This window comes from Bufo gargarizans, chromosome 1 (genome assembly GCF_014858855.1).
Source record: "Bufo gargarizans isolate SCDJY-AF-19 chromosome 1, ASM1485885v1, whole genome shotgun sequence".
NCBI lineage: Eukaryota > Metazoa > Chordata > Amphibia > Anura > Bufonidae > Bufo > Bufo gargarizans.
The window spans coordinates 221,857,938-221,885,099 of record NC_058080.1 but is presented as its reverse complement, the minus strand read 5'-3'; the positions used below and the strand labels follow the sequence as shown (position 1 = coordinate 221,885,099).

Genomic DNA, 27,162 nt, shown 5'->3' with positions numbered 1-27,162 from the left:
GCATTGCCTGATGTGAATGATGCCTCACACGAAAAAGAGCTCTCAGAAGACCTACGATTAAGAATTGTTGACTTGCATAAAGCTGGAAAGGGTTATAAAAGTATCTCCAAAAGCCTTGCTGTTCATCAGTCCACGGTAAGACAAATTGTCTATAAATGGAGAAAGAAGTGAAGAGGATTGCGCTGCAGGAGAGAGTTATTTTTCTATTAAGGTCAAATCCTATTCGTTTATATGCGAAAATCTTCAGTCAATAGGACCACATGTACACATCAATCTCAGCTGCGGTATGGAAACCTGAAATGGAATAAAAACCGCACTATGGTGTAGTAAATTCTCAAATGGTGATATCACCTTGTGAACAGATTGTACTCACAAGACTCCACTGATATCATGCGTGGATAAAGATCTCATCGGTGTCTTCAACCAGAGAACTTCACAAGTTGCGGTGAACGTAGGTCTGGAGCGGTCGGTTAAGCGGATGATCGCACGGACAGAAGTCCTGAAGATGTCCTGTGTGAAGGAACTCTGTGTATATCGTAGACGCAAGCCTGGAGTCATCAATTCAACAGAAGTTCAATGGGTGGATTACCGCAATCCAAAGGATGGAATACCGCTTGTCAAAGGATAGCACCAGACTCCCCACTTTCCAATGTCTCAAAGAAAGGAGGTCACAACAATAGTGAAGTACATACCAAAGTGTAAGATAAATTTTTTTAATATACTCACAAAAGTACAATTATAGGAGCGTGTTAAAAACAGTCTGACGTGTTTTTAACACGCTCCTATAATTGTACTTTTGTGAGTATATTAAACATTTTTATCTTACACTTTGCGACCGTTGGGTTCCCCCTCCCCCCAAAGAAAACTTTTTGATATGTCTCATATCAAAAATTTTCTGAAAACTCAGTGACCCCAAAGGGGAAGAGTTTGTGCTAGGCAAAAATAAAGTAGTTGGCATCCAATCAGAGCAGCTAGCCAATTGGTTGTCATGGGCAAGAACTCCACTTTTACTTTGCACTAGTTTTGATAAATCTACCCTCACGTTTTGCTTTTCTCTATCAGGATGTTGAGCAGACAAGGCATGCTAGGAAGTTTTGAGGAATATATAATCTGAAACGCCAACCCTCATTTCCTACCAAGTTTATGGTTTACTGCTGGCAAAAATGACAGGAAATCTTCCATTGTGTAGGCCAATGTGCCCACAGAATTTAATGGTCAAATTGCATACAGTCAGCTTTTCAAATGGTTACACATTGGAACACATTGTTAACTTAGCCTAACAGCTGATTTGGGGTCATAAATACACAATTTATAATTTAGTTCCCCATCTGACACACATATAGGCACAGCACAATGGTGGAAGGGTTGAACGTAGAAAGTTTGAAACAAAACAAAATCTATAAATTACCTATGTTAGGGCGGCAGATTGTCAGGTAGCGATCGATGGCAACCACAGTCAGAAGGCCAATACTTGCCATGCCAAAGAAAATGTTGAGGCCAGCATAGATCTAATAGAAGACATTGACAGGGAATTATCATTTACACTAATATACTTACAATGTAAGTTGTTGGGTTTGCAGAAGATCAGAATACAGATGTGATCATTTTAGGGTTAGGTAGTGTTAAAGTAGAATAAATATATCTTGGATGGCCATAAAATGTTTGTTTTTTTTTTAAATACACTATCTTATACTCTCCTCGCCAATCATACACCAATACTGCTGCACTACACTTGTCTCAATACAGCAGGAAGTAACAAAGCAGGTGGAGCGCAGCAGGGACCGCGGGGCACTCTTAGAACATCAGCAATGGGGGATTAGCGACGTGAATATAAGCATTTTTACTTTTTTAACCATTTCATGGCCATCCAAAATATATATATTTTTCTTCTTGGACACCCTTTAATGAGTTTATCCTAAATAAATATGAAATGAATGAGCTAGAATCCTTAGTTCAGATTCTCATAAGTATATGGGATATACAGTCCGATACATAGACAAAGGGATTTTCTCCCCCTCCCCAAATTATAGCATAGTATAAGGACCAAATTATAGTGTTCAAAATTGCATGTACAGCAGTGGCCTCTGCTGGACAGTTGTAGAATTGTACTAGGTGAGTACAGATTTACCGTACATTACTAAACTGGTACTACGGTATGAGTGCAGTGTCCCAGGGGGTCAGTAGTGTATGCTGGGCTTTGTAGTGCAGATTAACCCACTAACCTGGGATCCACTGTCGTCTTCAAATCTGGGCAGATACTGGAACAGGCAGGTATTTAATGTTCGTGACGCCAGTGTCAATTAAACGGTGACACGCCGTGTAAAGTAATGTGGAATAACGGAACAGCCACGGGATAGCCAACCAAAACTGGAACTTTACTGAATGTCAGTGAGAATCATACATGGACGCAGTTGGAAGCGCAGTTTCATGGAAGACAGTTGATTTGCATTTGAATACAGTTGGTTCTTAGAAGTTACAGACTGGCCGGTTATAGCAATGTTCTTTACAGAGTGTTAATTACAGGAGATGCAGTACAGGCGGCTTGCACTCTATTCCTGACTGGTCCTGAAACATGTGACTTATTCTCCAAGGTCTAATGCCCTATATCTGGCGTATCCTTGAAGCTGTCTTTATCTAGTACCTCCTCTGTTATCTTGAGTACCTCTTGCTTTATCAGATTGGCCTCTGTTGTATTCTGTGTCCTCAGGCTGTTTAGCTATGCCCTTCTTGCTTCTATGAATACGGACTCAGGAGGGGAACCTGCTCCTCGGATCTGGAATCCGGTCACAGGGCTTACGCTATCCTCTCAGCCCTGAGTCTAGAAACTTCTGCCTTCCTGAGCTAGGCCCTAGCCTATTTATACTGAACTGGGGCTCCCTCTGCTGGCTGTGACAAGGATTGCCGGTAACCGGCCTGACTGGCTTAAAGGGAAATACACATTCAAATCTAGCAGTGTCGGGTAGCCTACCCGTATGCTGCACACCCCCAGACTTTAACGTGAGTAAGGCCTCGTACTCACACACATGCCTGAACCAACATAAGCTGATGCATAATTTAAACATTGCATTAGAAATATAATAAACAACTATTTCACACAAAAATATAACATTTGCAATAAATGACGCAAGAAAAAGGGGCGTCTTCTTTCTTCTTAGGCACGGCCGCTGACCTGGCACAGCGGACTTAAGGTGAACCAGGTTAGTCTATTTTTCTTGACTGAAGTATAATAAGGAACTACACAGGGTTTCCCCGTGGGTGTAGAACAGGCAAGGGCTCACGTGGAGGAGTCCATTCTTGCGCGCACACGTCAAGCAGGCTATTTCTAGTAACAACTGTTCGGGAGGAGACACCACCAGCATAGTCAAAGTCTCCTAAATGGACTGGCGGATGTCCCCTGGTCATCCGGGTGGACCTTCTCAACACAGGGGTTTCCTCTTCCCTTAGCACCGAGGTAGAAGAGAGAGGAGCAACAGGAGGATCTCCATCCGTGAGACCTTGGTCAGGAACAACAGGAACAACAGGATCCACTAGAGGGGAACTAGATCCGGGGCATCTTGAACCGGCTCTTCTGGAAGTAAAGGTACAGTAGGTGCCGGAGCGGGCACCAACAAGTTCAACCATGGTGTCAGAAGCCAATGCATGGGATCAGCGTCATACCTTAGATTACGGACAGCCTGCATAGGATCCTCGGGCTGTATCGATGACTCTGACACAGGGGGTTCAGATATAGAACTCTCGGCACTGGGTCCTGGTGTCAGGCAGAGCTTTAACCGGTTTCGGTGTACAATTTGGGATCCCCTGCCCTCCCGGGTGATCTCATAAGTGTGAGTTCCAACATTTGGGATTGCAGTGACAACATAAGGACTTTGCTCCCATTTACTGTCCAGTTTACTGGTACGGCGGTTATTTTTTAACCATACCACAGCCCCTATCGTCAGGGGTTCTGCATGGGCTGCTTGGTCATAGTCTCTCTGCTGCCGGTCTCTAGCATAGTCCATACGTTCCTGAACAATAGCTTGGGCCGTATTCAATCGCCTTTGGTGTTCAGCAACCCAGTCGGTATTAGGTAATGGGTTGATGCAATCAGGTACGAGTACGTCCAAGGAGTGGTCAGCAGGCAATAACCCTTGGCGCCCAAACATCAAATAAAAGGGGGTATACCCGGTGGAACAGTGTATGGTATGATTGTACGTGAACATGAGCTGTGGCAACAGATTAGGCCAATCTCCCCTGGTTTCAGGAGGCACGGTCCTCAGCATCTCTATCAAGGTCTGATTCATTTTTTCACATAATCCATTACCTTGCGGATGGTAGGCCGTCGTCCGGATCTTCTTACAGTTGTGCAGGCGGCACAGTTCATGGAACAGATGGGACTCAAAAGCAGGACCTTGATCGGTGAGGATCTTTTCTGGACAACCGTAGGGCAGGAGGAAGTGTTTCCAGAACAGTTCAGCTGTAGTCTTGGCCGTCTGGTCTCTCACAGGCACCGCTACAACAAACTTAGTGAAATGGTCAATAATAGTCATAGCGTACACATACCCTGAGCGACTAGGCTCCAGTTTCACATGGTCGATGGCGACAAGTTCAAGAGGACGAGTACTTACAATGGGTCTCAGTGGTGCCCTCTGATCATGGTGTTCACCTCGTTTCAAGGCACAGGCTACACACTCCCGACACCACTTCTCCATGTCTTCTCTCATGCCCACCCAGTAAAACCGCTGGCGGATATTTGCCTCAGTCTTTTGGACCCCAAAGTGACCGGATTGATTGTGGTACATCTCCAACACCATACCTGCATCTCGTCGGGGTATGAGAATTTGATGCACTCTTTCGTTGGACACTGGGTCTAGGCTTCTCCGTAGCAACAGGCCCTTTTGTATGAAGAGTTGATGGCGCTGTCTCCACAGTTTGATGAGCTCAGGATCTGTACTCTTACGCCGAATGCTCTCAGGGGCTCTGCCACTGGTAATGAAGTCCAACAATTCACCCAGCACTCTACTTTCAGACTGTAGTTTCACCCACCTTTCTTCTTTGAGTTCAGGCCTACTGGAGGGTGAAGGAACTGCAGCTCTGTCACTGGTAGCCCGAGCCTGATCCTGTTGAGCAAATTTATGGTAGAAGGCCGGCATTTCTACATCTTCCCAAGCATCTCGCACATCATCAGGAGCTGTCTCTGTGGGAAGCCTGGATAAAGCATCAGCATTGTCATTAGTACATCCAGCCCGATATTTTACAGAGAAATCATAGTTGGCGAGGCGAGAGGCCCATCTTTGCTCCAAAGCCCCCAATTTAGCTGTATTTAGATGTGCCAGAGGGTTATTATCAGTGAATGCAATGAATGGGGTAGCGGCTAGATAATCTTTGAATTTTTCCGTCACTGCCCACACTAATGCCAGGAACTCTAGTTTGAAGGAACTATAATTCTGGTCATTTTTCTCAGCTCCTTTCAGGGAGCGGCTTGCATAAGCTATCACTCTTTCTTTTCCCTCTTGAATCTGGGCTAACACAGCCCCCAGGCCTCGCTTGCTAGCATCAGTATACAGATGGAAGGGCTTGCTGTAGTCTGGATAACCTAACACGGGAGGCTCGGTCAGTTTTTTTTTTAACAACTGGAACGCTATCTCTCTTTCTTCATTCCACTCAATGAGCACTGGAGTTCTAGGACTTTTCTTGGGCTGCCCCCTCAAGAGTTCCTGGATAGGATCGGCTATTTGAGCAAAATGGGGGATGAAACGTCTATAGTAGCCGGCAAAACCAAGGAAACCCCTCACCTCTTTGACGGTAGTGGGGACCGGCCAGTTACGGACAGCCGCTAACTTATCCGGGTCAGGTTGTACGCCCTCTCCACTTACCACATGCCCCAGGTATTTTACCGCAGGTTTGAGCAAGTGGCACTTGGATGGCTTTACCTTCAGGCCATATTTGATAAGGATTTCAAAGACCTCTGCTAAGTGTTTCAGATGGTCTTCATATGTTTTTGAGTACACAATGACGTCATCTAGATACAGCAGCACTGTTTCGAAGTTTTTGTGACCCAAACACCGCTCCATTAGTCTCTGGAAAGTTCCTGGGGCATTACATAACCCGAACGGCATACAATTGAATTCGAACAGGCCCATGGGAGTGGTGAAAGCAGTCTTTTCCCTATCTGCCGGGGCCATGGGTACTTGCCAGTAGCCACTGGTCAAGTCCAATGTGGAGAAATAGGCAGCGGAGCCCAGAGCAGTTAGTGACTCTTCAATGCGGGGCAGTGGGTACGCGTCTTTGTGGGTTATTTGATTAATTTTTCTATAGTCCACGCAGAAACGGATACCACCATCCTTCTTCTTTACAAGGACCAGGGGTGCCGCCCACGGGCTACGACTGTCCCGGATTACATTAGAGTCTTTCATTTCTTGGATCATTTCTTTTACAGTCTGATATGAAGTAGGCGGTAAGGGTCGGTATCTCTCCTTGATAGGAGGATGAGAGCCAGTAGGTATGGTGTGTTGTATGGCACTAACCTCTCCATAATCAGCAGCATGTTTACTGAAGGCCTGGTGGTGCTCTTTGACAAGCTGCAGTATCCCTTCTTGTTGATGTTGGGGGGTAGTCTCGTCCCCGACATGTAGCTCTTCCCACCAGGGTACTTGTGACTGGGGCACCGGCGGACATCCGCTGACTGCAGCTGGCGGCTTTTCTGTCACTGGAAGACGGATGATGTCTTGGAAGAACACCTGAGAAAGCTGGGCAACAGGGTAATGCTTAGTAAGCGCAACAGGATGATCACTCAGGTTAATCAGACGGACAGGTACTTTACCTTGGGAGACGTTCACCAGGCACTTGGCAGCTCTCACATAAGGGTAGTTCTCCATCTGGATTGGTTCCACCAGGGCTGGATAATCTTGGCCTTGGACTCCCAGGACAGCACGACACCATAAGAGAGTTTGGGAATTAGGAGGCAAAGTCACAGGCTTATTATCACGAATCCTGGCAGTACAAATTTCTCCTTTCCCGTTAGCAAACCTCTGCTGGGCACTTAACACAGTGATAGTCTTTTGAATCACCCTCTTGGATGCAGAGGAAGCGGTGGGCAGAGTCTGGTGTAATACGGCAAGTATTTCTGCATAACAGTTTTTGAAGACATTGGTGCCTAGAATGACAGGATGTCCTCCTCTGTCGCCGGCCTGTACTACTATCACCCCCTGTTGAGGCAAGGTTACTTCTCCCACCTGCAGGGTGGGTTCCCAGTATCCATGGATCTTTACCGGTTTGCCATTGCTGGCGATAATCTCTACCCAGGATTCAGGCGGCTGGGTCAATTGGTTGGTGTCCCAGAATCTTTCAAAGGCGGGCAGCTGAATAGTAGTGACCTGAGACCCAGTATCTAATAGGGCTTCAAAGGGGACCCCGTTAATCTCCACATTGATTTTAGGATGGGATCCTACATACCGTGGCATCCAATTTGGATCTTTTGGACCTAGTGTTCTACCTCCCGAGCAAGTGGATTCTGTGTGTCCCACCTTTTTGCAGTATGTACACACGGGCCGCTTGCGAACCCTATTGCGCCTCCCAGGATCCCTGGGGTGAGTCTCTTGGTATGGAGGTGGGAACGGCTTAGAGGGTGACAGGAACTCCTCTTCTGACATCATAGGTTTTTCCCATTCCTCCATTTTTCTGCACACTCTCTCTAGGCTTTTAGTGAGGTGATTTACTTGCTCTGTCAGCATGGCAATAGTATCGGTAGCTGTAGCTTGAACAGCTTGACCGGCCTCAGCTCGGTTAATGATAAACGGTTTTGACCTGCAGGCTGATAACTCAGGTGGGGTGCTCAACTCTGTAGATACTGCTGACCCCAGAATTTTTATAGCCAGTTCTTTAAAGTCCAGAAAGGTACTGTTAGGGTGTTGGGCGGACAGCATCTTTAATTGGGTCCTTATTTGCTCACTAGACACTCCGGTAATAAATTGTTCCCTCAGGGTCTGATCCTGGTTATCAGCTTCCTTGGGATCTATCTGAATTACAGCCCCCAAAGCCTCCTGAAGTGATAGGGCATAGTCACGGAGGGACTCACCGGACTTCTGTTTCTTGCCAAAGAAGTGCATCTTTATCTCTGAGGCAGTCCTCGTTTCAAAAGTGGCCCTGAGGCGGGTGAATATCTGCTCTAGAGTACTCCGTTCCGCAGCAGGCCAGGATAATACCTCTCTGCGGGCAGCCCCCTCCAGTTGCGCTAGCAAGATTTCCATTTGCTGATCGGCATTTATGGGGTATAGTTTGAATAAGGCCAGCAACTTTTCTTTAAAGTCTCTTAGGGTATGGGCCTCTCCGTTATAGCGGGGAAACCATGGGGCCCCAAAATAGTAAGGCATGGTAAAGGGCATCATGCTGGGGGCTATAGGATGATTAGGAGCCGCGAGCTCTCCCGGGTCCGGCCGCTCGGCAACTCCCGGATCTGACATGTTACCTTATTACGAGGTGGCCGCTGGTGACTAAAGGGGCCGGAACAATCCCCTTCCCTCTGGATACAAGTTCTTACCGGTTTCGCCGGGTGTGCGCAGGCCAAATCTCGAGAGACTCCGGACTTCCTGCGACCGCGGTGACGTAGAGGAAACAGGGCAGCGGCGGTGCGATGATGAAGAGGGGCGGGCTTTTTGGTGTCCTTGAAGGGATCCGCCCACGAAGGTCCTCAGCAGCGCGGGAAACTTTACTCCAGGCGGCTGGTGGCCATCTTGATCACGATTCCCTGACAGCAAGCAGGGTGTTGAAAAGTCCAATAAATCACAGTCCACAAATACGATTTTCCCTCTGGGGGTAGCGCAACACAGTACAGCGCCTCTGATTCCTCCCAGGCACAATTTTAATCCACCGGCTTGGAAATAAAGGGTACAGTCCTCGCAATACGGTGGTGGAATAGTTAAAGCACACAGTTCACACTTCTCTGCACTTCAGAAATATGCGTATCCTGTTTGTGACGCCAAAAAGAGCGATGCAGTGTCCCAGGGGGTCAGTAGTGTGTGCTGGGCTTTGTAGTGCAGATTAACCCACTAACCTGGGATCCACTGTCGTCTTCAAATCTGGGCAGATACTGGAACAGGCAGGTATTTAATGTTCGTGACGCCAGTGTCAATTAAACGGTGACACGCCGTGTAAAGTAATGTGGAATAACGGAACAGCCACGGGATAGCCAACCAAAACTGGAACTTTACTGAATGTCAGTGAGAATCATACATGGACGCAGTTGGAAGCGCAGTTTCATGGAAGACAGTTGATTTGCATTTGAATACAGTTGGTTCTTAGAAGTTACAGACTGGCCGGTTATAGCAATGTTCTTTACAGAGTGTTAATTACAGGAGATGCAGTACAGGCGGCTTGCACACTATTCCTGACTGGTCCTGAAACATGTGACTTATTCTCCAAGGTCTAATGCCCTATATCTGGCGTATCCTTGAAGCTGTCTTTATCTAGTACCTCCTCTGTTATCTTGAGTACCTCTTGCTTTATCAGATTGGCCTCTGTTGTATTCTGTGTCCTCAGGCTGTTTAGCTATGCCCTTCTTGCTTCTATGAATACGGACTCAGGAGGGGAACCTGCTCCTCGGATCTGGAATCCGGTCACAGGGCTTACTCTACCCTCTCAGCCCTGAGTCTAGAAACTTCTGCCTTCCTGAGCTAGGCCCTAGCCTATTTATACTGAACTGGGGCTCCCTCTGCTGGCTGTGACAAGGATTGCCGGTAACCGGCCTGACTGGCTTAAAGGGAAATACACATTCAAATCTAGCAGTGTCGGGTAGCCTACCCGTATGCTGCATGAGTACAAACCATGGTCATAGCTAGGCAAAATAGAGATAAAGTTATTGATAGAATAGATACAAATGCTGGGCCTTATTTATTGTATGCGGTTTACTAGGGATAGTCTGAACATTTCAAAAATAAGTCTACAGGTGGCCAAATACCGTAGTATAAATAGGCAACAAGCAAGCAGATTTATCAATCTCCTAATGTGAGTAGAAGATCGAATGTAACCTCTTTTCATCTCACTCCCAAAAGGGAAGAAAATATCATTATAATCAGTAGTAGTAGTAGAAACGTTTTTGTACCTGGCAGCCTACATTTCCAAATTTCCAACTTCCATGTAAGTCAGAGGCAGCAGACATGGGATAACCAATTCCACTGACACCTATATCTGTGAATGCCAGATTGATGATGATGGCATTAGTCGCTGTACGAAGCTCCTTGTATTTAACGAAGATTCCCAATACTACAATGTTGCTTAAAATGCTCACTGTACCTGGGAAAGAAAAGATATATAATAAAATATAGAAGAGTTACTCAATATCCTCCTGAGCACTTGAAGACTGGGACTACAAAGTGAAATGGGACATGAAGATCGCAATGTCACATCGCAACATCACACCTAATGATTATCAAAGGGGTTATGTGTCGCATATGACATGCCACAACTGACATGACAGTGGCAAAAAAAATTCCAAGGTTGTTAGACTTTTGATTGCTGGATGTGAATCACATGCAACTTTGCCACCATAGACCACAGTAGAAGTTGTGTGCAACTGTGACTTTTCTGCAATTTGGCTATGCAAAGCACAGCTCTAAAATATTCAAACAACAGCACGTTACAGACTAGCTGCGCAAATGTTTTTGGTTGTGTGAATTTTCTGAGAATTGCTGTTGTCGTGTGGCCACTGCCTTAAAGGGGCTATCCCATGAGTAATGTAAAAAAGGAAAATGAGACTTTATATAGTACATGGCAAGAACCAGCTAAAACCAGCCTTGTACCTCACATGGATTGAAAAATCTCCCCATTCATTGCTCTGCTTGATTTATTCCAAGCTGGAAGCTCAGGGGTGTGTCCTTTCTATCTTTTGCTGCAGCTCTCTCCCTGGAACTGTCACAGCTTCTAACAGTAATCACAGCTGGTGGCAGTTGAAGGATAGAATTGAGCATATGTGACCACCTCGGTGAGGTGGACAGAGAAATAAGGAAAAGAACAAACAGCAGTAGGCACTATACAGATACATTTTACTGAATAATCAGTAGCTATACAAAATTTTTACTTGCATGCAATTACAAAACTATTCAGGTGCTGGTTTAAAAAATGAATGAAAAAATTTAATTGAATTGAGAAACACATTTTTTGCATAGTAAGATGATATGCTATCTTTATGTAAAGTGCAATGTATTAAAGGGGTTGTCCAGCTATGCAGTCAGCGTAGCGGCATGACGCAATAGCGCTGACGTGCCGCACTCCCTCCCGCCCTTCCTCCCCTCCATCGGATGCATGCCCTGCCTCCTGTTTCTCCCTGGATGCCCTCTGGCTTGGCATTCGGATCGCTGTGATTCACGTCTGAGATCTCGTGATGGCTGCGAACCAGTGCGCCTGGACGCTTGAGGTATTGCTGGGAACCGGCGCGAACAGCTCCTGAGGCTTCGTGGACAGCGTCCTGCATCTGCCGGCCCCCCTTGTAAACCGCAGTGACCCTGGCTAGAGGTGGTGATCTCCGGGAATGTATACAAACCCGTGAATACTGTGGGTCCCCACATCACTCCCTCACTTTGTGTGCATTTTGTGAGCACCCATGGACGCCTCTACTGGACCGTTAGGGCCTGTGTTGTTACCAGCACCTATTAGAGGAGGCCCCTGCCTTTCTGCTTAAAGGCTTATTGGGGCTGAAGACTCGTGAGTACAGAGGCAGGGAGCCACCTTTTAAGCACACATAGTGTCCCAGTATAGTATTATTCTTTGCTCCTAGTGGTGGGGCGGTTTGAATTGCTGTACTTATCTAAGAGAATTGTATTTTGAGACGCTGTGCAGAGAAGGGGTCCTCTTAGACTTCAGATTGCCTCTTTCCAGGGGAGATAAGGAGAGACACGCTTGTGTTAATACATGTTGTGTTTGTGTGGCTACATTGTATTGTCTTCCCTACCGGCGCCCATCGGCTCAGGGAGCCGGTTGCAATCTATAGTGGTGTCTTTGAGCTTGTTGACATACTCCAGCACATTGCTTCTCTTAACGCCCACTCATGATTTAAAAAGGAATTCTTGTGGCCCTGTTATATCGAGGACACTAAAATTACACAGGTGGACCACATATGACCACATCACATTCCTTTACTGCATCGTGGGAGATATCCAGTGTAGACTATACATCCTTTCTTGATGCCCAGAACATCCCTCACCTATGACTATATTATTGGTGTCTACCTGGCTTGATTTGGGGGGTTTCATGATGGAAAGTCCTATAGTTCTCTGGGATTTTGGAAATCTGGGGTACCCAGTGATGTGATAAGCCTCCTTTTTAAATAGGAAAGGGCCATTAAGCTTATAAGTTTAGCAGTCTTTACGAAGCATCATCGATCTTATTATAGAAAGAGAAAAAGGGGGGAGGGGGGAATCATTATGCCCACAAAAAAATACAACCGGAAATCTTCCGGTCAATCCTCTCCCAAGGGGAAGGACTGAGTAGCCCACTGAGCAATATAGATACATTTTTTTAAATCTCCCCCCATAAAAACAATAACAACTCAGAAAACACAGGGGTCCATGGACAACAGGACTTCAGAAAGAGAAGTAAACACACACAGTATGTTAGAAATAGGGGGAGAGGCAGGAATTAGACAAGAAGATTTACTCAACTGACAGGAAACTAGAAGACATACTGGGGGCAGTTAAACTCTCCACTCAATCTATAGGGGAATTATCCACCAAGATCGCATCAGTTCAATCAGATATCATATTAATAAGAGAAGATATTAACAAAATTCATGAAAAAGTTAAAGGCCTTCAGGAGATCTCAAAAGACATCAAAAAAGAAATGTCCCTTATCACTAAAATAATGGAAGTATCTGAGTTAGAGACAAAATCACTGCGGCAAAAACTTCTTGAGTTAGAACAGGGATCGGCAAACTGCGGCTCTCCAGCTGTTGCAAAACTACAAATCATGCCCCGCTGTAGGCTGATAGCTGTAGGCAGACTGGGCATACTGGGAGTTGTAGTTTTTCAACAGCTGGAGAGCCGCAGTTTGCCCATCACCGAGTAAGAAAATAGATCCAGGCAATCCATTCCCTGAGGGAACAGCGAGCCACGACATGGCAGACTTCGTTCAGAAATGGCTATTGTCTGTATTTAGTGTTGATCAACTTTCTCCTGTGAGTCATGTGGGAAGGGGGTTAGGGGGAAGGGAAGGTTTTTCGCTGTCTCGGGGGCCGTGGAGGGGAGCAACTCGTAGAAATACACCATTAATGATGGCATAGCACATTGAGAATCGTAATAATTACACATAGAATACTGGTATAGAATGTCAGGGGCCTAGCAGATAGAACCAAACGAACAACTGTAAATGATAGAGCCAATACTCATCTTCCTGCGATAATCAGATTAATAGAAACCCATTTAACCGCAGAGACGGTGAAATGTATGAGGAAAAGATGGATACAATATGAGTATCATTCAGTCTATCGTCTTTCTCCCAGGGCTTTAGTGTTTATACACAGAGGTGTGGAGTTTGAGCCTATTGGACATTTTTACATTGTTGCTGGATTGAGTAATTTGTGTTTTGGCCTTTGTCTACACCCCCCTCCCTTTTCTTTGCATGTTATCATGTTATCTTGTTTGGCTGAGTTTGTAAGTAAGAGGGGTAAATGTCCGACATTTGTTATGGGCGACTTTAATAATGTGATGAATCAGAAGGATAGAATATCAATGACATCTGAGTCAAGGACCAGATTAAAAGGTCATACTATTCTTTATAGGGCATGCCAGGAGTTGAAAAATAAGTATTCTTCTGTTTCAGTCGCTCATTTTCTACCATGTCAAGAATTAATTTAGCTCTGGCAAGCTCTGATTTCTTAGATAAGGTTGAGCGTATGAAATATGAAGCCCAGAATATCTCTGACGACACCCCCATTTTGCTTACATTAAAAGACTTATAGAATTAACTCTCACTGGCTTAATTTAATCAAGGAGCATGATAAAATAAGTGATGAATTCAAGGAATTCTGGTGCCTAAACCTTAATTCCACACATATACATTATGTTTGGGATGCCTTAAAAGTATTCATTCGGGGTACCCTCTCCATCCAAATTAAAAAGATCTAATCTTCCTTTGCAGAAAAGGAGAAACAATTAGAACAGATAGTTAGTATCCTGCAGAATGAGATAATTAATCAGCAAAATATTACAGTACAGCTGGATCTTGAGAACGCCATAAAGGAATACAAATCGTATCTCCATGAGAAAGCCCATGGTCAGAAACAATTTTGTGAGGCGGGTAAACCAGATCGCCTTCTGGCCATGATCATTCAAAACCAAAAAGCCCCTACACAAATCAAATCAATTAGGTTGAGAAATTACATTCTGTCTTCAGATAGAGAGGATATCAAACAGGAATTTCTGGCACATTTCTCCTCATTATACAGATCGGAGAGAAATAGGGCGAGACGAGATTTTTATTCTTTTTTCTCTAGGATTAACCTCCCAGCTCTTTCTAAAGGGGACAGGGATGCGCTAGACCTCCCAATACAACTAAATGAGTTATAGTAGGGTTTGAGCTTGATTAGCGGTAATTCTACCCGGGTTCGGACGGATTGCCTTTTGAGTTGTATAGGAGATATGGTGATGTTCTGCTCCCTTGCTTATTCCAAGGAGGAGGAGAATAAGCTTCCTCCCTACCTAGCCGAAGCTAATATTACATTGATAGTAAAGAAAGGCAAGGATGAGCAGGAAATCAGTTCACATTGTCCTATATCATTACTTAACACAGACTATAAAATATATGCCAAAGTCTTAGCTAATAGATTGGTGATGATGCATATTTACATGGGGGAAGGAGGGGACCGCTCCATCCTGTCATTGGACGCCTCCAAGGCGCTTGACAGGGTGGAGTGGGACTTTTTATGGTACACGATGGAAAAAATGAATAAACATTAATGGAACATATACAAATTGTTTTAGTCTGTCCCGAGGAACGAGACAGGGTTGCCCCCTCTCCTGCCTTTTGTTTGCGATCTTTCTCGAACCCCTGGCATGCAGAATAAGATCTGAGGAAAGGGTGCGGGGATTTGGTGGGGGGTGCACAATAAAATCAGCCTTTACGAGGACGTTGTTCTTATTTTCCTGCGTGTGTCACGGACGGTGTACAGGAAACAAGACAAAGCAACATGCATATATGACTCACTGGATCCAAAGCTAAGGAACCAAGGGGAGACCCCTGCACAAGACCTAGCACTTTCCCTGGCTGCTCAGCCTATGCAAAGATCCCAGAGGTGGATGGTTGCATATCCACGTACCTCGACTATATAACCCCTGAACACCCTACAATAGTGAGGGGACACGACCACCGGCTCCCTACACCAGACACGGTGGGAGTCAGGGTCACCTGGGATCCAGCAAACAGAAAATAACAGATGAAAGTACAGCACTTAACTTTAGTAGCAGACTGGGAAATGGGATCAGCATGCACACACACTCCAGGAAGAAATATAAGCCGCCCAGTAATGCATTATGGGGAGGAATTTAAAGGGAAGCAATCAGTCCAACTACATGACAGCTGAGAGAGGCTAACGAGATGAGGAACTGAACAGCACAACAAAGAAAACTCAAGGAGGAGGTTCTGAAAGGCTTTTGTCAGAGCTTCTCAGCTGTCTGGTTGTGACAGTACCCCTCCCTCTACGACACTCAGACCCCACCTTCTCAGGATGGGACCTATGGAAAGCCCTGATGAGACGAGTGGCCTTAATGTCCGTCACTGGGACCCACATCCTCTCCTCAGGACCATAATCCTAGAGACCTGAAATTCAAGATTCCCATCAACCATAATCGGAGGAGGAGGCAAAGGCGAGGGTACAATGGGTTGAACATAAGGTTTCAATAAGGACTTATGAAAAACATTATGGATCTTCCAAGTCTGAGGAAGATCAAGACGGTAGGCAACAGGATTGATGACAGACAGGATTTTGTAAGGCCCAATAAACCTAGGACCCAACTTCCAGGAGGGAACCTTCAATTTGATATTCTTGGTAGACAACCACACCAGATCACCAACATTCAGGTCCAGACCAAGCACACGTCTCTTATCTGCCACACGCTTATATCTCTCACTCATGCTCTTTAGATTATCCTGAATCTTTTGCCAAATAGATGACAAAGACGAGGAGAATCTGTCCTCATCAGGTAAACCAGAAGACCCCTCTCCCGAGAAAGTCCCAAACTGCGGATGAAACCCATATGCACCAAAAAATGGTGACTTATCAGAGGACTCCTGACGACGGATATTTAAAGCAAACTCAGCAAGGGACAAAAAAGAACACCAATCCTCTTGATTCTCCGCCACAAAACAGCGCAGATATGTCTCCAGATTCTGATTGACGCGCTCTGTCTGGCCATTCGACTGCGGGTGGAAAGCAGAAGAGAATGACAACCAAACCCCCAAGCGAGAACAGAAAGCCTTCCAGAATCTGAAAACAAACTGCGTGCCCCTATCAGAGACTATGCCTGAAGGAATACCGTGCAATTTGACAATGTGATCAATAAATGCCTGCGCCAGCGTCTTAGCGTTGGGCAAACCAGGAAAAGGGATGAAATGCACCATTTTGCTAAAACGGTCCACCACCACCAGAATCACCATCTTCCCCGAGGAACGAGGCAGGTCCGTTATGAAGTCCATGGACAGATGTGTCCAAGGACGGGAAGGAATGGGAAGGAGAGGACCTGATGGCCGTGAATGAGGGACTTTGGCACAAGCGCAAGTCTCGCAGGCTGCCACAAAACCCTCAACCGACTTACGAAGCGCAGGCCACCAGAATCTCCGAGCGATGAGATCCAGTGTGGCTCTTGCCCCCGGGTGCCCAGCAAGGACCGTATCGTGGTGTTCCTTAAAAATCTTGTGTCTTAAAGCGAGAGGCACAAACAACCTCCCAGGAGGACAAAGATCAGGAGCCTCTGACTGGGCTGCCTGCACCTCTGCCTCCAATTCAGAAAAAAGAGCAGAGACCACCACACCTTCAGCCAAAATGGGAACCGGGTCTTCAAAATTCCCGCCTCCTGGAAAACAACGTGACAGGGCATCTGCCTTCACATTCTTAACTCCAGGGCGGAACGTGACAACAAAATTAAAGCTTGAAAAGAACAAAGACCATCTGGCCTGTCTCGGGTTCAGACGCTTGGCTGACTCCAAGTAGGCCAGATTTTTATGGTCAGTAAACACGGTAATAGGTTGTCTGGCTCCCTCCAGCCAATGGCGCCATTCCTCAAAAGCTAATTTGATGGCCAACAATTCCCTATCTCCCACATCGTAATTTCTCTCTGCAGAGGAGAGTTTTTTCGAGAAAAAGGCAAACGGTCGCCATTTGGCAGGAGAGGAACCCTGAGACAAGACTGCACCCACACCCACCTCAGAAGCATCAACCTCAACTATGAAGGGTAAAGAAATATCAGGTTGCACCAAGATGGGAGCGGAAGCAAAACTCTCCTTGATATTAGAAAAAGCCTTACGCACCTCTACCGACCAAGAAGAAAAATCTACCCCCTTTCTGGTCATATCAGTGAGTGGTTTAACAATAGAGGAATAATTCAAAATAAACTTCCTGTAATAATTGGCAAAGCCCAAAAAACGCATCAGCGCCTTCTGATTCTCAGGAAGCTCCCACTCAAGCACAGCGCGGACCTTCTCGGGGTCCATGCGAAAACCAGAAGCGGAGAGAAGAAACCCCAGAAATTGAATTTCTGGAACCGCAAACACACATTTTTCCAGTTTTGCATATAATTTATTCTCCCGCAGAATGAGCAAGACCTGACGTAAATGTTCCTTATGAGTTTTGAAATCAGGAGAAAAAATCAAAATGTCATCCAAATACACTAATACAAATTTTCCCATCAAATGATAAAAAATGCTGTTCACGAAATGCTGAAAAACGGCTGGGGCATTCATCAAACCAAAAGGCATAACCAAATTTTCAAAATGGCCCTCAGGGGTATTGAAGGCCGTCTTCCATTCGTCCCCTTCTCTGACCCTGACCAGGTTGTATGCCCCTCTTAGATCTAATTTGGAAAAGACTTTAGCCCCAACAACCTGGTTAAACAGGTCCGGGATTAGAGGAAGCGGATAAGGGTCACGAATAGTGATACTGTTCAGCTCCCTGAAATCCAGACAAGGTCTTAAAGAACCATCTTTTTTCTTAACAAAGAAAAAAACAGCGGCAACAGGTGACTTCGAGGGTCGTATGTGTCCTTTTCTCAGACTCTCAGAGATATAAGCACGCATAGCGATCCTCTCAGGTTGGGAAAGATTGTATAAACGAGATTTAGGCAGCTTGGCGCCTGGGATGAGATTAATAGGGCAATCGTACTCCCTGTGCGGGGGCAAATCCTGAACTCCACTCTCAGAGAAGACATCCTAAAATTCAGAGAGAAAATATGGTACAGTCTTAGTAGCAACCTCAGAAACAGATGTCGTGAGGAAATTCTCTCTGCAAAAGTCACTCCAACCATTTATTTGCCTCGCTTGCCAATCAATGGTGGGATTATGTTTAGTGAGCCAGGGTAGCCCCAACACTAGAGGAGTAGGCAAACCGTTAAGGACGAAACATGACACATCCTCAACATGAGCATCACTCACAATTAAACGGATATTGTGAACTATGCCCTTTAATGATTTCTGAGAAAGTGGAGCGGAATCAATAGCAAAAACGGGAATATCCTTTCCCAAAGTGCACACCTGGAAACCATGAGTTATTGCAAATTGACTATCAATGAGATTGACCGCTGCTCCACTATCCACAAAAATCTCACATAAAAAGGCTCTTGCTCTCTAGCGCCACCCTAGCAGGCAGGACAAAACGGGAACTACAAGCAAACGGAAAACCTTCAATTTCCACCTCAACCCTGCCAATAGTAACAGACGGAACATTTTTAAAAGATTTTTTCCTGTTTGTTTCTTTATTACTCCCAGAAAACTGCCTGAATCTCCTAGAGGGACAAACATTTGCCAAATGATTTATACCTCCACAACAAAAACAAACCCTCCCATGCGAGCTGAATCTTCTATTGTCAGAAGCAATCAACCCCAGCTGCATGGGCTCCTGCTCAGAAGGGGCTGACAGCGACTGAGACCCCTGCGCACAGAATGGGACCGCTGCACTGTCCTGGGACTGAGTATGACAGGAAGGAGAGATCTCTCCTCTCTCTCTAAGATGCCTGTCAATACGAACGGCCTGAAACATAGCAGAGTCCAAGGAAATAGGCCTTTCATGAAAGGCAAATGCTTCTTTCAATCCCCCTGAAAGACCATGGCAAAATTTACTTCGGAGTGCAGCATCCTTCCAACCAGTATCAGCTGCCCATCTCCGAAATTCTGAGCAGTATATCTCTGCGTATCCGGGAGCGAGATCTTAGGCTCAGAACAAACTCCATGAACGCCAGCTGAACTGGTCACTTGAAGCTGAGAAAAAGTCCTGCGGAGATCAGCTACCTCAAATAAAAGACCCTGAAGGTGTTCAGCCAAAAGTGAAACCGGATCCATGCTTGAGACCGTTTTGGCGGCTTATAATGTCACGGACGGTGTACAGGAAAGAAGACAAAGCAACATGCATATATGACTCACTGGATCCAAAGCTAAGGAACCAAGGGGAGACCCCTGCACAAGACCTAGCACTTTCCCTGGCTGCTCAGCCTATGCAAAGATCCCAGAGGTGGATGGTTGCATATCCACGTACCTTGACTATATAACCCCTGAACACCCTACAATAGTGAGGGGACACGACCACCGGCTCCCTACACCAGACACGGAGGGAGTCAGGGTCACCTGGGATCCAGCAAACAGAAAATAACAGATGAAAGTACAGCACTTAACTTTAGTAGCAGACTGGGAAATGGAATCAGCATGCACACACACTCCAGGAAGAAATATAAGCCGCCCAGTAATGCATCATGGGGAGGAATTTAAAGGGAAGCAATCAGTCCAACTACATGACAGCTGAGAGAGGCTAACGAGATGAGGAACTGAACAGCACAACAAAGAAAACTCAAGGAGGAGGTTCTGAAAGGCTTCTGTCAGAGCTTCTCAGCTGTCTGGTTGTGACAGCGTGATGGTTATAAAGTTTTGCCCTATGTAATGAAACTCAAACGATTTTGGGGCCATATAGGGGTATGAATGAACTGGTCAAAATCTGTTTTACTACCTTTAATCCGGCCTCCCCACTTGAGAAAAGCTGACGTGCGGATTCTTTCCTCAAATGATTAGTTGACATACTTAGGTATTAGAATCAGCAACTCGGTTCAGGATTTTTTTTAATTGAATATAACGCCTTTAATCAACTCTACCAAAGATGAAGTTCGAGTTTGGCAAAAGATCTGGATCGAGGACTCTTTTTTTTAGGCATATGGAAAGTGTTCTCAACTATTTGATTTGGGGAAGGAAGAAAGTCAGGACAAATCAAAAATATCTATGGCTCCTAGAGGAAGATGGAGGTTTATCTCTCCCCTATTTTCAAGGATACTATCTCGCGGCCCAAATCCAGTGGTTTATGAATGATATGGGTAATTTTTTTCAACGGTTTACAAAAGAATATCCTGGCTCTCAACACAATATTTTTTGTGTGTTGGAATCAGGCTATATGGGTACACGAGGAAAAGAATAAACAGAGTTTGGGAAAAGTTAAATTAATATTAGGGATCACACACTCTTTAGATTATAATGTATTAAACTGGAAGAGTATATACGGTCCTGATCAAAAGTTTAAGACCACTTGAAAAATGGCAAAAAATCATATTTAGCATGGCTGGATCTTAACAAGGTTCCAAGTAGAGCTTCAACGTGCAACAAGAAGAAATGGGAGTGAGACAAAACATTTTTTGAGCATTCAATTTAATGAAAACAACGAATAAACTGAAACAGGCAGTTTTTCAGCTGATCAAAAGTTTAGGACCACACCTTCAAAAAAAAACTAAACCCCCCCAAAAGAGAACTCAGTAATGAGTAGCTCCGCCATTATTGTTTATTACTTCCAAAATTCGTTTTGGCATGCTTGATGCAAGCGTTTCCATGAGGTGAGTGGGAACATTTCTCCAAGTAGTGAAGACGGCCGCACGAAGACCATCTACTGTCTGGAACTGTTGTCAATTTTTGTAAACTTCCCTTGCCATCCATCCCCAAAGGTTCTCAATTGGATTTAGATCAGGGGAACATGCAGTATGGGCCAAAAGAGTGATTTTATTCTCCTGGAAGAAGTCCCTTGTCCTGCGGGCATTGTGTACTATAGCGTTGTCCTGTTGAAAAACCCAGTCGTTACCACACAGACGAGAGCCCTCAGTCACGAGGAATGCTCTCTGCAACATCTGGACATAGCAAGTGGCCGTTTTACGCCCCTGCACTTCCTGAAGCTCCATTGTTCCACTGAAGGAAAAAGCACCCCAGACCATTATGGCGCCCTCTCCACTGTGGCAAGTAGAAAACATCTCAGGTGGGATCTGCTTGCCATGCCAGTAACGTTGGAAACCATCAGGACCATCAGGGTTAAATTTTTTCTCATCCGAGAATAAAACTTTCTTCCACCTTTGAATGTCCCATGTTTGGTGCTCTTTTGCAAAGTCCAAACGAGCAGTTCTGTGGCGTTCAAGGAGACGAGGTCTTTGAAGACGTTTTTTGTTTTTGAAGCCCTTCAGTCTCAGATGCCGTCTGATGGTTATGGGGCGGCAGTCAGCACCAGTAAGGGCCTTAATTTGGGTCGAGGATCTTCCAGTGTCTTGACGGACAGCCAATTGGATCCTCCGGCTCAGTGCTGATGAAATTTTTTTAGGTCTTCCACTGTCCATTGTTCCATAACCCTCAGGATCATTTAAGAAATTCCAAATGACTGTCTTACTGCGTCCCACCTCAGCAGCGATGGCGCGCTGTGAGAGATCCTGCTTATGCAGTTCAACAACCCGACCACATTAAAAAGGGAGAGTTTTTTTGCCTTTGCCATCACAACGTGTGACTACCTGACAGAAAATGACAATGAATCCACATCTTTGCACAGATTTGGCCCTTTAAAGTCATGTGGTCCTAAAATTTGGATCAGCTGAAAAACAGCCTGTTTCAGTTTAATCGTTATTTTCAATTAATTGAATGCTCAAAAAATCTTTTGTCTCACTCCCATTTCTTCTTGTTGCATGCTGAAGCTCTACTTGGAACCTTGTTAAGATCCAACAATGTAAAATCAGATTTTTTGCCATTTTTCAAGTGGTCTTAAACTTTTGATCAGGACTGTATAAGAACATAAAAAAATCTTCTCTTTCCAAAAACCATATGTTAATACAGTTTAATATCCTACATCGCCTATATTATACTCCAGCGGCTTTGTCTAGAATGTCTAAAAATGCAAAGTATAGCTGCTGGAAATGTAAAACAAAGCAGGCTGATTTTCTCCATATATGGACCTGCCCACGAATACAGAGTTTTTGGAGTAGGGTCTTTGAGGAGTTAGTCTGTAGATCCTCTATCATCCCCCCCCCCCCCCCCCCTCCCCAGGATGTCCCCGGGGCTATTATTATAATTTTTTTCTCCATCCGCTGAGATGAGGGGAAAAGTGAATATCTTTTGGCTTAAAACTCTGCTTTTAGCTAGAGTAGTTATAGTGAGAAAGTGGGGTTCAGACCTCCAACCGGATATTGAGGAGTGGAAAACAATAGTGTCCAAAGTTAAAAGTTTCAAAAAAAATTAGAAACCAGAGCCCCCGGCAAAAAGTGGAATGGGTACAAACTTGGGCTTTTTTTCTTTTTTGTATGGGAATTTTTGATATTTTTATAAGCGTCATGGCTTCTTTTTGATTCAACAATATGAAGTAATGTAGTGTAATTATGTAAATGGTGGTAATGTTGCCAAATTTCCCAGCATGTAATATTTTATACGAATATTAAATAAAAAAATTAAAAAAAGACCAACTATGCTGACATGTACATGATTTGCATTAAGGGGCTATATGGAGAGAGCTGGCACGCTGAGCTCTCTCCATACATGGCGGGTGTTGGCTGTATAATACAGTAAGCACCCACCAGCAGTGACCATGATCGGAGACGATGCTGATTCAGGTCATTTAACCCCTCAGATGCCCCCATATTAAACACCAACAGCTAAGAAGGAAATAGGAACATTGTCAGCATTCTACCAATTTTAGGCTGCTATAGTAATCAGATTTTTCTAAAATACATTAAACGAGAAAACTTCTTTAGGGCTGGTTTTACATATAATTGTGGTGTTTTTCTGCACTTCCGAGTTAATTTTTTGCACCTGTGTTTTTTGTTTGTGGTAAAAACTCCACCTCTAGATATCTAGGTGTCTGCCGAAGGTCTATGAGAAATATGGAACCCAGGACACAAGCATTTTATTTAGCTCCTTCCATTTTTGTAAATTAGGTGTCTCTTTTTTCTCTTCCTGAAATCTTTTCAAAAACATGAATACTATTCCTCTTGCAATTTTTTATGGCATTTTGATATCTCCTTCTCTATGGGGAGAAAAAAGAAACCACGAAGAAAATTATAGTGGTAAGACACATTGGGGGTCATTTATCATGTGCGTCGGTTTTGCATCGTGCAATTAGACCGGCGTAGTGGATAAACCTGTCAGTATTTTACATACTATTTAGGCCCCATGCACACGGCCGTTGTTCACGGCCGTGTGCGGGCCGTGGAACCGCGGCCTGGATCCCTTCCTGTGAGCTGGAGCGCACGGCGTCACTGGTTGCTATGACGCCGTGCGCCCCCTGCTGCCGGCACAGTACAGTAATACACTGGTATAGATCATACTGTACTGTGCCGGGTGTCCGGGCTTTTAATATTGATGGCCTATCCTCAAGAGTATGTTTAATTCAATATTTCTCCACACTGGTGATGAAGGCTTAATAATACAGAGATCCTATAAAGTCTTTAATAGACATTCACTTTTTTATGGGTCATTGATGCAGGAATTTTTTCTTCTATTGCCAAACTTGGAGTCAAAAGAGGTTTTTTCACCCTTAACCCCTTAGTGACCAGCCTGTTTTGGTTGACCAAGCGTTTTTCTTCTTTTTTTCATAGTCGCATTCCAAAAGCTATAACTTTTTTATTTTTCCGTCTATATAGCTTTATGAGGGCTTGTTTTTTGTGGGACAAGATGTACACAACTTTCTGATAAACTTTTATTAACTCTTTCTAGGGAGAGAGATGGGAAAAATAGCAATACTGCCACTGAGTTTTCACATTATAAATTTTACGGCGTTCATTTTTCGGTATAAATAACATAATATCTTTATTCTCTGAGTCAGTATGATTACAGTGATACCAAATACATATAGTTTTTTTTTACATTTTACTACGTTTTTGCAATGAAACCCTTTTTAAAAAGAAAAAAATGTCTTTGCATTGCAGCTTCCCTAGACCCATAACTTTATTTTTCTTTCTGTGGAGTTATGTGAGGACTTGATTTTTGCAGGACGACTTGTATTTTTCATTGGAATCATTTTGGAGTAAATGGCACTTTTTGATCACTTATTAAGTTTTTTCGGTGGCAGCTAAGAATAAATTAGCAATTCTGTCTTTTTTTATGGCTTTTTTTTTATGGCGTTCAATGTAGGGGATAATTTACATGATATTTATGTAGTCTGGGTTACAAACATATAGGGAAATACCAAACATATGGGAAAGATAATTTTTTTAGCAATTTTTTTTATTGAAAAGCATATTTTCAATGGGAAAAAAGCTACATTTTTTTATGCGATTTTTTTTTTATTGAATAAATGATTTCATTTTCTTTACTTATTTTTACCACTTCATAGTCCCCACACGGACTTTATGATTGCTGACAGATTTTTGATTGCTTTTAAAATGCAATGCACTATCCCTATAGTGCATTGCATTTTAATGGCAATGCTACTCTAACATTGACCAGCAGGCTGCGCCATAGAGGCGCAGCCTGCTGGAAATTGCTGAAGGCTAGTCTGGGGCCTACATCAGACACCAGACAGCCTTCACATGCATCGGCCCCCTGCAATCGCATTTGCGGGGTGCCAATGGGAGACAGAGGGAGTCTGCTCCCTCTGTCAGCACTCTACATGCGGCGGGCGCCATTTCCTACAGCATGTAAAATGCTAAACAGCCCTTATCGGCACTCCAAAATATCCTTTTGGTCTCAGTGTGGCCAGTATAAAAAAAAAAAAGGGGGGGGGGGGCTATGGTATGGTACTATGGTACAGCATTCAGTGAAAAAACATATGTATTAAACAGATGGGTGATGAATATTGCTGTATTTTTTAGCATCTATCAAATGATTTAATTAAATAAACATACCGCATATCTCATATACATTGTGGGCCATACACGTGATGGGAGCAGAGCCTTTAGACCCTATGGCAGTTCCCGATAATGCGTTTGTGTAATCAAGCAGCCGATGAACAAACAACCACACTCTCGTTGATGATCGGCATCAGCAAGAATGGACGAGAGGATATAAGTGCAAATGAACATGCAGTTCCACCAGGACCTGAGACAATGGATTCTATGTACTCCAGTAGAGAATGCATAAACTACAAATTTAGAAAATAAAAGACCATACCTGCTGTAATAAGATAAGCAGCAACAATATTATGTTCACGCTGGGAGAACACAGAGAGGACTTCAGTGGTGGCAGCAGAAGTGTTAATGGAGATAGTTCCAGCTGGTTGCAATGTTAAAACCTCTGGTGTTTTGTCCATCGCAAACCTTGAATGCGTGACTACTAAACAATATTTTTAGTCATTATTCCATGAGATTCTTGAGAATTAAACTTCATGCATATATTAAAGGATTCTAGAGGGAATTCTTGCCCCAGTAAAGCTTGAGAGCTAAACAAAGACCAACACAGAAGCTCAGATGTTCACAATGAAGTGCTTAGTTTTCATTCAGAGCCTCTTTTCTAGACAGCTTAAATGTGTCACATGCTCCTATTAAAGAGCACTAGGGAATGTGGCACAGATTATGCATTTGTATGTCAATATACTTTAATTTCTAAGGAGTATTTAGTGGTCCTCATAGTTTGCGGGTAGCCCAAGAGCTAGCTTCACACCACTAGGTATGTCCATGTGGGATGTGCAATGCATTTGGAAAGTCTTCACACCATGTTGCTGCCTTGTGCTAAAATAAAATAAAAAATTCACATTTTCCCCCATCTGCACTTAATACACTTAAGTTATTAAAAGGAAAAAAGTAACATTTCACATGGAAATTAAGTATTGAGACTGTTTGCTATGAAACTTAAAATTTAGCTCTGGGGAGCTCCCATTTCTCTTGATAATCTTTGAGATGCTTCTACACCTTCATTGGATTCTATCTGTTGTAAATTAAGTTGATTGGACACGATTTGGAAAGACACATCCCTGTGTATATATATGGTGTCTCACAAATGACAATGCATATCAGGGTAAAAACCAAGCCATGATGAGAAAATAACTACCTATAGAGCTCAGTGACAGGATTCTGTGGAGGCACAGATCTGGATACAAACCTTTAAGAGACAGAGTGCCAGAACTGCAACCAAAAATGCACTTACTTATTGCAAAGTGCCAGCATGGCGATTTAACCTGTATACTACAGTCCAATATAGTTTATATTCCATGTTCCTGTATCCTCTAGCTATAACAGCCTGCCTACATTCAGTGTGCTCCCTGTGCTGTTCATAGCGCGCCCTGCGCTGATGAATGGCAGGAAAAGACTAAGGTGAATTGGTACACCATAGACTTTTTCCAGGGCGTGGGTGCCCACAGAGAGGGCTCTGACTACCACCTCTGGCACCCGTGCTATAGTTTCACCACCACCGCTTTAGTCTGATGAAACCATGACTGAACTTTTTGGCGTCAATTCTGTGTGGCATGTCTGGAGGAAACCAGGCACTGCTCATTACCTGCCCAATGTCATGCCTACAGTAAGAAATAGTGGTGGCAGCATCATTCTGTGGGGGTCTTTCAGCAGGTGGGTCAGGGAGACTGGTCAGTGTATAAGGAAAGCTGAAAGGAGCAAAATACAGTGGCCACCCCACTAAACTAAGTAAGTGGGTAAAAGAGGCGATTAAGAACCAACAGGTTACTCTGGCTGAGCCAAAACAACACAGGACTGGCTTAGGAATAACTCTGTGAATGTCCTTGAGTGGCCCAGCCAGAGTCCTGACTTTAAACCAATTGAACATCTC

The 27,162-nt window shown here is 44.3% G+C and overlaps 1 protein-coding gene across 1 annotated transcript in view; it reads right to left on the bottom strand.

The window, feature by feature from the left end:
- Positions 1-26,891, bottom strand: part of RRH (retinal pigment epithelium-derived rhodopsin homolog) — a 63,111-nt gene extending 36,220 nt beyond the window's left edge. The window contains exons 1-4 of the mRNA XM_044277330.1: positions 26,878-26,891; positions 25,555-25,700; positions 10,076-10,266; positions 1,409-1,508 (exon numbers count right to left, since the gene is read on the bottom strand). Of these exons, the coding sequence (XP_044133265.1) occupies positions 1,409-1,508; positions 10,076-10,266; positions 25,555-25,700; positions 26,878-26,891 (451 nt within the window). The remainder of the gene's footprint in view (positions 1-1,408; positions 1,509-10,075; positions 10,267-25,554; positions 25,701-26,877) is intronic.
- Between the last annotated feature and the right edge of the window lie 271 nt (positions 26,892-27,162).